The sequence below is a fragment of the Parasteatoda tepidariorum genome, chromosome 2, assembly GCF_982258835.1.
Source record: "Parasteatoda tepidariorum strain Cologne lab strain chromosome 2, Ptep-v5.0, whole genome shotgun sequence".
NCBI lineage: Eukaryota > Metazoa > Arthropoda > Arachnida > Araneae > Theridiidae > Parasteatoda > Parasteatoda tepidariorum.
The window spans coordinates 127316649-127328252 of NC_141756.1; the positions used below are offsets into that span (position 1 = coordinate 127316649).

At 31.8% G+C, this 11604-nt stretch overlaps 1 protein-coding gene across 5 annotated transcripts in view; it reads left to right on the forward strand.

Moving 5' to 3' along the window:
• Positions 1–3321, forward strand: part of LOC107452580 (F-box only protein 38) — a 60081-nt gene extending 56760 nt beyond the window's left edge. For all 5 annotated transcript variants that reach the window (XM_087158365.1, XM_087158364.1, XM_087158367.1 and 2 more), the window contains one exon: positions 3221–3321. In XM_087158365.1, coding sequence (XP_087014491.1) covers positions 3221–3228 — 8 coding nt within the window. In that variant the 3' untranslated portion in view covers positions 3229–3321. The remainder of the gene's footprint in view (positions 1–3220) is intronic.
• The last annotated feature ends 8283 nt before the right edge of the window (positions 3322–11604 follow it).

Consider the following 11604-nt stretch of genomic DNA (forward strand, 5'->3'; position numbering starts at 1 on the left):
GATTGGATTTTCACCTCATATATGCTAATGAGTTAGATTAGAGTTGTGATGGCCCAGGGGCGTTCATCTTCCAATGAGGTTAACCGGGTTCAAATCACAGCGACGGCTGATCGATATGAATTCCGTATCCGGCTTGCACCGACCACAGTGATGACGTGAAATATCCTCAGTGGTAGACGGATCATGGGTTGAGGCTGACCGTGGGAGGTTCTCGTGGTCTTCCTCTCCATGTAACGCAAATGCGGGTTACTTCCATCAAAAAGTTCTCCACAAAGGCAAAATCTCTCCTACTACTTGATTCAGTGTCTTCTGGATTAGGTTCAAAATGACAAGGCTACGTTGTTGGCCAAAAATTGGGGTGGCTGTTCGCCGACTGTTATAGAATATAAAATTATAGTTAGATTAATCAAGCTACATAAACATAATTATTAGGGTCATAAAAATGTAGCCACCATCAGTTTTGGTTGGAGAGATATCAAAATTAATGTTAACTTTACTTTCTGTGTCTGGGAAAGTTTTAAAGCGAATTTCACACAATTATACAATGAGTTAAACCCAAGACTCGAAAAGATATTTCTTTGTTATTTCAAACATCAAAAAAATTATTATTGAATTCCATGTTATTTTTTACTATTTTAAATGTCAAAATATTACAAACTTTGAGTGAAATCTGTTGCGTAGATTCTAAATCATAAAATTCCACAAAAGCTATCATTTTTTTCTCTCAAGAATTATTCGACCCATTTCATTCAGCTTTTGTATTTTGTCATTTAAAATTGTATACCTTATTTTTCAAAAACTATTAAAAATTATTTTTAAATAGACTAATGCGAAAAATAATGACTACAAAAAAAGAGAAGAGTATTTACATTAAAGTCTCCTGACTAAGCGATTGGGGCAAGCATCTTCGGTAAAATAGCAAAGATGGCAGAAACAAGGGCACCTTCAAAAGGGAATTAAAAGAATCAAATAAATAAGAAAAATAATATTTTCTATCAAATTTGCCTAAAAATAATTGTAGTTATGCTACTATGAAATTTCTGCTACTGCAATCTTTCTCCATGAAATTAAAAAAAAAAAACATTTTTTTTTCTGAGTAAAAAGAAAACATTTTTACAAAAAGCATTAACCTCTGTGAAAGAACCCTTTTTCATTGCTTTTCTTGCCTCTGATTTTTTTCTTCACTTTTTTGCTTTATACAAGCTTTTAATGATAGGGCATAATTCAACAGTTACGTTGAATTGAGAGAGTACTATAAAAGTTTTTAAACTGTACATTCTGCTGCTTCTAAAAATTACGTTTAAATTTGAATGTTTCTTTAAAAAAAAAAAATTATGGACGTAAAATATGTGAAAACAGAAATATTTTTCAAGAACTCTGAAAGCAGGAAAAGGTGAAATAAATTGTTTAAAATCTTAGTTGCAGCAAACTAACTTTAAGTTTTAGCATTGAATTAATGCTTACTTTAATATTTTTTTTTACTGAAAAATTTAATTCTTATGTAGAAGAAAATATCTTATAAAAATTTGGTAAACACTTGCTTTGTTGCAGAAGTGAAATAGTAGCATCACTTTATACTGCCTATTCTAAATCTGTCGAGGAAAAAAAAATTATTTTAACAAAAATCCTACTTTTTTTTTTTTTTTTAAGAATCAAAGAATAAATTAGAGCAAAAGAATCTGCAGCAAAGGCATTTTCAACAACTTAACCGCTTCCCTGATTATCCCGAGTTAATCTATTGCAATTATCTATTGCAAAGTATCTATTGCAATTATTTATTATCTCGAGTAAACTCAGGCATAGCAGAATTCGTCAATACGTTTTGTTTTATAACATTTTTATTCGGCCGTAAGCAAAGTGAAAAATCATAATAATCTGCTGTGATTGGAAGTTTCCCCATTTTTGTTTGGGAGTTTCGCTATGTGTGGTACTGCAAACATGTTTTGTACAGTTGTATATGCGATGGCTGATGAATTTACATAGAAAAAAATGGGGTTCACGAGTGAAAGTAATGCAGATGATTTTTCAGATGATGAAGATGTGAACACATACAAAGACTCATATTTAACTTCATTTTCCCGAGATCATTTGGGATAGTAAACCGATGGTAAATTAAATATTTTTTTACGCATAAAAAAGACATTTCAACTTAGAACTTGCGTATTATGTTTTGTTTTGGTTTCTTGCAATTACAGTAAGACCTCGATTATCCGAGCTAATTGGGACCGCTAGTACCTCGGATATCGGAAATCTCGGTTAATAGAAACCATATATAAAAGCCTTCCGTGCTTACAAATTTAACTACTTTTAAAGTAAAAAACAATAGAACGTTTTTTAAATTATAAATTAAGCATATATGACTTATGTTTCACAACTTAAAAGATTTAAAAAGGAAATCAACTTTAGTAGTAAATGTAAAAAAGTAAAATGGAATTTTTTTTAACTATACGAAGTTAAATATCGAAAGACGCATTCTCAAAAATAGCACAAATCTCAAGAAAATATTGTATTTTTAAAATTTAATATACATTGATTTGTTAAATTCACATTCTTTTAAAAAAGTCTGTTACCTTTCGTCGAAAAAGTCCAGAATTTCTATCATGGGCTGCCCTATAGCGCCAATTTTCGAACAACAGGAGATCCATCGGTGTAGCATCGTTTCAAAAAAAAAAGAAGAAAAAAAAACTTAGACTTCGTTATTGCCTCGGTTAACAGAAACCTCGGTCAATCGAAGCTCGGTTGATCGAGGTTCTACTGTATTAATGAAATAAAAAAATATGTTGATTTTTTGCATTTTTTTTTCCAAAAAAATTGGTAACGGGGATCCTTAAGAAGTGTTGCAATAGGTTTTTGATGAAGAGTAAACAATACATAGGCAGAGACTGCAGATAACCTTTTTATATTGAAAATTATTAATGAATGCTTTTTTTTAAATTAATAATGAATGCCTTTTTTTTTTGCAAATTAACTACTGGGGGAAATACTTTATTAACATTTGAAAAATATATGGCGGGAAATGTATCAGTGCGTTTTATTTTATGGAATTTTTTTTAAGAATCAAGCGGTATTTTTATAAGATATGCATACATTATAAAAATAAACATTTCTACCGAATGAACTTTTGAAATAAAAACTCCCTATTGCACTATACATTAGGGAAAATAATGCTATATTTTCTAAAGATAAATGAATCTAATTTTATGATATTTCTCTTCTATAGATGGTTGAAGTGAAGAATCTGATCTCAGTCATGTCATCATTTCAATATTTATTTATTTATTGTGATATATTTTGTGTACAAATAAAATGATTTAGACAAAATGTATCCATTTATTTATAATAGTTTTGATAAGTACCCAATGGATTTAAACTTTGGAAATTATTTTAGCTAAACAAGAGAAGAGGAAACATTAGAGAAAAGATGCAGTAAAAAGGCTGTCCTGCTTTACGTTTACATACATAAACCTTTCATTTAGAAAATACAAGTACAACTTTTTTTTAAAATTATCACATTTTGGCCAAATCACACCAATAAAGGTGTTAAAATTAAGAAATTGTTACTTATATACAGTGGCGTAGTTTGGGGAATAAAACCCCCTCCGAAATGTATACATTATTTGATTATTGAGCTATTGTACGGAAATAGGATGTAGTTTTAAAATTATTTTCACTACTGATTTTTTGCAGTTTATAGTTGTACATTTGGATAAAATAAAATTTATATATATATATATGTAGCATAAAAAGCTTTAACTAATCTTTTTAAGTTAGTTCTTTTCTGAATATCCTTTTCTTTTATTATTCAAAACGAAACACTTTCTCACACTTTTAAATTCACATCCTGTCCTTAAATCTATTTTTAGCTCAACTATACATTCATTAAGGGCAAGATATTTTTCCCTTTGCTCTCTGTGGGAATCGCTCGACCTATATGATAAACCAATTACAATTGCTAAGATTTCCCTAAATTGAAACATTTTATGGATTTACTTTGCAAGATTTTCCCTAACATATAATCTAGGAGCACAAATTTTCGTGACCACTTTTGTAGCTGATCTCTGTCTAATAATTAATAAATAAATATTGTGTCCTCCTTCCCTGCATTAAACCTGTTTTAATCCTTCCACTCGGCAACGACTATATATATATATGAAGGAAACCGTCGCTTCCTACATCAGAAGCCTCCACATGGTTTTTCATAAGTAGTCAGTGTAGAGTCTATTTAAAAAGTGAACCAGTTGTGGACGTATTCTATTTTAAAAGTAATTAAGAGAAATTTACCATATAAATTTGTGGTTGAATGACAAGTATAAACAATCATATTCATAAATTAGTTAGCCAAAGATTAGATTGTTAAGCCAAAACAATCATATTCATAAATTAAAAAATTTTTTTAAACATTTGCTACCATTATTTTTATTTTAAGTGGCTCCTTCATGAACTGTTTTACTTCATGGTTGTCTGATCGGTCTATCTACACTGGTTATCATAAATTAAGGAAAAATCACAAAAATAGCGATAACTCTTTCAAAAGTAAGCCAAACCGTGCAAAATTTGCATATGTTGTCCACTAAGAGTAGCTGAGTAAAATTGCAATATGCAAATTAGTGGCGCTGCACTCGGCTTACGTCATCTGCCTGGAGCATAAAAGTCCAAGTTTGAGAGAAAGCACAAAAATTTTACTGTGATTGCGACATTGAAAATCTGAGATAGCCAATTCGTAATAATGACCTCTAGGCATCATTTGCCTGAAGAACTACGATGGAGAGCCATCGGGAGACTAGAGGCAGGGCAGAGTCAATCAGAAGTGGCCAGATGGCTAAATGTGAGTCCATCTGTGGTTCATAGACTTTGGAGGCAATTTCAAACCACAGATTCGGCATCTAGGAGGTTCAGTCAAGGACGGCCAACTGTTACGACCAGTGCCGATGACCGATATTTGACATTAAGTGCACGCAGGAATAGAACCGCTACTCCGACACATCTTAGATCCTCTCTTGCTGCAGCCACCGGAAGGTTGGTGTCAACGTCAACTGTGCGCAGAAGGCTCCACGAAGGTGGTCTGTATGCGAGACGGCCAGCCATTTGCGTGCCGCTCACATCACGCCATAGGAGAGACCGTTTGCAGTGGGCCCGACAACATGTCCACTGGACGTCAGATCAATGGAGGCCTGTTCTCTTTACGGATGAGTCCAGGTTTAGTCTAGAAAGTGACAGTAGACGTTATTTGATATGGAGAGAACCTGGGACCCGTTATCATCCATCAAACATCCGTGAAAGAGATGCATACGGAAGAGGCAGTGTCTGTGTTTGGGGAGGCATATCCTTAGGAGGGCGCACATACCTCCATGTCTTTCCAAGGGGAACCGTGAATGCTCAGGTTTATCGAGACAACATCCTTGATGCTTATGTGCGCCCATATGCCGGGGCAATTGGTGATTGCTTCCTGTTACAGGACGATAATGCAAGACCACACAGAGCTCGCATTGTTGATGATTATCTTCAACAGGAAACAATTACTCGCATGGAGTGGCCAGCTCGATCCCCGGACTTGAATCCTATCGAGCACGTTTGGGATGCTCTAGGGAGGCGTGTATCTGCCATCAATCCGCCCCCTCAGACCCTTGCCACGCTTGCAACTGCTTTACAAGAGCAATGGCTCTCACTTCCTATTGAACTGATAGACCGCATAATTGAAAGCATCACACATCGCTGTTTGTGCTGTATTGCTTCTAGAGGCAATCATATTCCATATTAAAGGTACTTTTTCTATTGCAAACCGATACTTCCAATTTGTTTATTTTATACATGTGCTAATTTCTATACTACTATTAATGTCTGATAATTTCTTTTTATGTTGTTTAATACCTTACTATGTGTTGTATATTGTGGGTAAGTTTCATAAAATTCCATGTGTAATTTCTTGAGTTATCGCGATTTTTGTGAATTTTCCTTAATTTATGATAACCAGTGTATAAGAAGCCGTGTGGAGGCCTTCGGTTAAGGGAGGCGTGCGATAAACCCCCTCCAAACACGCATTAAAACTACGCCACTGCTTATATATATAACTCCCTTTAATATTAACTTATAATTTTTAAACTCTGTCATCTAATTGGGTCGGTTGTTCAACGGCCAAATAAAATAAAAACTCTGCCATCATCAATGGCTCAGGGGATAGAGCCTTCCAATGAGGCGATCCGGGTTCGAATCCTAGTCGATACGAATTCCGCATCCGGCTTGCACCGACCACAGTAATGACGTGAAATATCCTCAGTGGTAGACGGATCATGGGTTGCCGTCAGTCTAACCGTAGCAGATCCTCGTAGTTTTCCTCCCCATGTAACGAAAATGCGGGTTAGCTCCATCAAAAAGTCCTCCACGAAGGCAAGTTTCTCTCAATACTCGATCCAGGAGTTCCCTTGTCTTCTGGATTGGGTTTAAAATTACAGGGCTACGGAGTTGAACATTAGCAGTCGTAAACCCATAAAATTGGGTCGGTTGTTCAACGACGGTTATAAAAAATAAATAGAAAAACTCAGTCATCAGGAGTCTGTACAGACATTTAGTGAAAAAACTTTTCATAAATTGTGAATATAAAATACGCGTTAAGTCACATTCTTTCAAACAGGGTCCTGCTATTGTAAAATAGCTAAAAACCTTTTCAAGAAATTTTTAAATTGTAAATAGATACAAGATTCTGCTCAACAATTGCTGCTACTAAATAAGAGATGCAACATACAAATATTTTGGTATTTAGCCTCCTATACCGCTGAATACAGAATATTCATTTCGGACGAATAATGGAAGCAAAATAACTCACATTTTTAATCATTTCAATTGACATATTTTAAGTAACACATGTATCACTTTTAATGTGGTACGCATTAAGTAAACTTAAACAATTCTTAAATTTATAATATTTTATTTAAAAAATTGTAATGCATGATATTCTATTAATTAATTTTTTAAATAAATATAAATTTATCAATTATTTATTTACAAAAAAAAATATTTAATATTAATAAGAATGCGCACACGATGTTTGTAAAAGTAGACATATTTTCTTAGAATACTACATATGGAATTTAAACTTAGGGAAAATTAGTTCTCCCCCCCCCCACAGGGAAGAGTTTATTCGATTAACAAAACAATAATGGTGATAAACAAATCTGTGAAGGGTCCGATTAAAAGAAAGATAAATTATTTTGTGAAGGGTCCGTTTTTATGAAAAGATATTTTGTGAAGGGTCCGTTAACGGACCCCATGTCATGTAGTATATTATAATATACTATGCTACAATAACAAAGGAAATAATCATGAACTAATTAAGGGACCCACAATTTGCATACATTTTTTGTTACATACATTATATGTTAGCGTTAAAATGAAGAGTGCATATATGGCCACGTATCTCCCCTCAATATTAACCTTTAATATTCAAACTCGTTCAGGTATTTTACTTACCAAAGGAAATAATTATAGAGAAATTAAAGCCCCCTCCATGTGGCCCGATATGGTTTCATTGCATCAATCGTGAAAAAGTACTTTGAAAGTTAGTTATAAATTGGAAACACAGGTTTGGCCTGTAGGGTCAGATTGCTAGTCCCGCGGGTTTGAACCCCTGACGCGGTCATTATATAAAAATAAAATTTAAAAGGGTAAACATTTTTATTTGTTTATTTTACAATTTCGTAAACATAAATAATTTGTTTTGCTTAAAATTAATTTTTCCTTTTCTATGTGCGTATAATAACGTTGCAATGGGTTGCTCTTACAATGTACATATAAATGCCCCCTCCATTAACATTCTATGCCCAATAGACACATTAGGTGGCACGTTCTATTGAAAAAGAGCGGAAAATTATTTTAAAAATTATATTGTTAGGTAAATTAAGTATTATTTTACTTAATAATAAGGTTTTTTTTTTGAGTGCATATATTGGGGGGAGGGGGATATGAATTCTAACCAAAAGGATGCTTAAAGAATGAAAGCGCAAAAAATATATTCATTTTACAGAATAATATAAATTTGAATTAAATATTTTGATTTAAGAAAAATCATAATGTTTAAGCAAATGAAAGGGAAAAAATTTTACTACCTTCAGAATCTCCCGCGGGCAGCAGGTTGTGCACCCCTATAATTAGACTAAAAAAAAAAAAAATAGAATTCTGTTGAAGAGTTATGAACCCATGTGGAGCAAACACTGAATGAGAAGAACCTGAAAAGTAATTTAATTTTAAGTAATTAATTTTAATTTAAAATGTGATTAATTTTTATTTTTTTTTTAACTAAAAGTGTAGAATTTAAATGAATCTGATCTGCAGACAACATAGAAGCAACAAAGTGTCCAATTATAAAAGATAAAAAATCTTTAACCTTCAAAGTTGTTGTGAACAATTTAAAATTAACAGAAATATATCTTTAATTGAAAAAAATCACAACCATGTCTCAAAACTAACGATGATCTGCGACAGCTAAAATCTGAATCAGACCATCAATAAAATAAATAATCTGATGCCACCTCGACCAGCAATCGATATGTTAACGAATGGTAAGCTGTTTTGGTTGTATGATTTTTGGTCACAAAATAGCATATTTCTTCATAATTGGTAATTAAGTTCCATTTGACGAATCCATAAATTATTGTTCATATTATATTATTATCCGTATTGTCCACAATCTATTTTCCATTTTTTTTTTAATTTTTTACTCTCCATATCCTATGATGCTATATTCTCAGTATTTATAATATTTCATTTAACATTCATGCTATTAACTTAAAAAACAACAGTTTTTTCAATTATAAAGTAAATAAAAGTAAAAATTATTATTATTCGAAAAGAAAATAATCTAAATAAAAATTTAAAAAAAATTTATTTGCAAAACAACAATCATGCATCTTTTTTAAAAGAAAGCTAATGGATGGTGTTTTCAATAGGAATGTAAACAATAACAATCTCGAGCTTGGCACCTACTCTAGTTCCGGTTAAAAAGTTTGCAGCTGCTTACTACATGTTATTCTGATAGGCGATGTTTTCAAACGGATAATTTTGTTTTCAATAAAAGAAATAAATTAGATAATCAAATAATTCAAATCTGCCGTATTTCATAAGATATTAATGTTATTATGTAATTCTCGGGAGTTTGGAGTGAAAATTTGTTTTAGTTATTTTGTTATTAAAAATGGTGACATGGTTGCTAGATTTTGAATATCTCGCTTTTTTGGCAGTCTTGATTTGGCCTCTTTCCATTTGTTTATTACTGTTTGTTCGTGTTGCAAGCTGTGCACCATCTTACGTTGGTGTTAACACTTTTAGTATAGTAAACACAAGTATTGTTAGCATTGTAAACATAAGTAATAAGTAATCAAATACATTGTTTGCAAGAATCTCAAAACACAATGATGCCAAATGCCTTTAAAATACAACTGAAACAGTAACCCGGAAATTTAGGCAGTCCCGAGCTTGCAGCGTTCCCTAGTGTAGAAAACACCATCCATTGTCATTTGCTTTTGAGTTAATATTTTTTTCTAGCAGCATCATTTTGTAAATACTTTTATAGTAAAACATACTAAAAATGCAGAGAAGAAGTATTCATTCATATTTCGCAAAAAAATATCTCAAAAACTTTTTAGCGAGCCGTGATAGCTCAGGGGATAGAGCGTTCGCCTTCCAATGAGGTGAACTGGGTTCGAATATTACAGTGTTTGTTCCATCAGAAAGTTCTCCACGAAGGTAATTTTCTCTCAATACTTGATCCAAGAGTTCCCTTGTCTTCTGGATTGGGTTCAAAATTACGAGGCTACGGAGGTGAACATTGGTAGTCGTATACCCGAAATTGGATCGGCTGTTCAACAAGGGTTACAAAAATTAATTTTTAGCCAGAAAATATGACACTTAAATTTACGATGAAAACATGAGTTCTCTTATAAAGGATCAAGCAATTATTACAAAATAGAAAAAAAATGTTAAAAATTATTATCTTCTAAATAACTAGATCCTTCACTTCAATAATAACCCATTGTTCTGAAAGTCACCCATTTCCAAACATCGTATCACATGTTCCTCTAGATCCATCTTTATGACACACAAATCTTTGCTCCAATATCTCCCCTTAATATTAACCCTTTAATATTCAAACACGCTCTGATATTATATAACCTATAGTACCATACCAAAGTAAATTATATTGGATGAATTAGATGGCCCACAATATGGCAGCACAATATTTAAGTATGTATGAATGTAATTCAAAGTGCGTATTATAGCTTTAAAAGTGGGAAATCTTTGCTTATATATATACATATCTGCATGCTCCAATATCTCCCCTTAATATTAAGCCTTTAATATCCAAACTCGCTCAGGTATTATATTACCTATAGTACCATACCAAAGTAAATTATAATGGATGAATTAGATGGCCCACAATGTGGCAGCACAATATTTAAGTATGTATGAATGTAATTCAAAGTGCGTATTATAGCTTTAAAAGTGGGACATCCTTGCTTATATATATATATATATATATATATATATATATATATATATATATATATATATATATATATATATATATATATATATATATATATATATATATATATATATATATATATATATATATATATATATATATATATATATATATATATATATATATGCATGCTCCAATATCTCCCTTTAATATCCTAACTCGCTCAGGTATTATATAGCCTATAGTACCATACCAAAGGAAATTATAATGGATGAATTAGATGGCCCACAATGTGGCAGCACAATATTTAGGGGAGAGTCGGGTAGCCCCGCCCACTTAAGGAGTATTGCTTATATAACCGTATAATATTGAGTAATAATCAATATTTTTGTATGTTTCTATTGTTTTACCATCCAATTAAATAATGCAAAAAGAATAAAACAAAGGAAGAATAGTTTAACTTATAAAAAAAAAATTTAAAAAACATGTTTTTCAGCTCTTTTCAAAATGTGTCGGGTAGCCCCGCTCAGTTACAAAAATTATGTTTTTTGACTGTTTTTTCAGGTGTAAGTGAAAATGACCAATGTATTGACAATAGATAAACTTCATTTATCATTTTTATCACAAAATTATTTTATTTATTACATATATATATATGCTTTTAGTGAATTCTATCATTTAATAACAATCATTTAATAACAACAATATTTGTTGTTAAAAATGCATATAACATTCAAATTTGAAGCAATAAAATAATAATCTTTGCAACCGTACATTTATCGATAAAATAAAATTGGGCGGTGATACCTGACATTCATGTGAGCGGGGCTACCCGAAATCCAATATTTTTGTAAATTTGTAATTACTCGAACAATTTTTCACATATAAACTTCTTTCTTCGTGCAAATTAAACTTAAGACTACATACTTTAATGCTGTATGTATAGAAAAAAAATTTTTTTTGGTATTAAAATGAAGTTTAATCGAAACATTCAACCAATTTTTCTTAATTTCATGACAACTGTATTCAACATATTTTCAAAACTATTGTTTACCATGCTAACAGCTGCACAAATACTTGAAACTTCAAAAATAATCTTTTTTTAATATAACAATTAATGTCCGATGGCC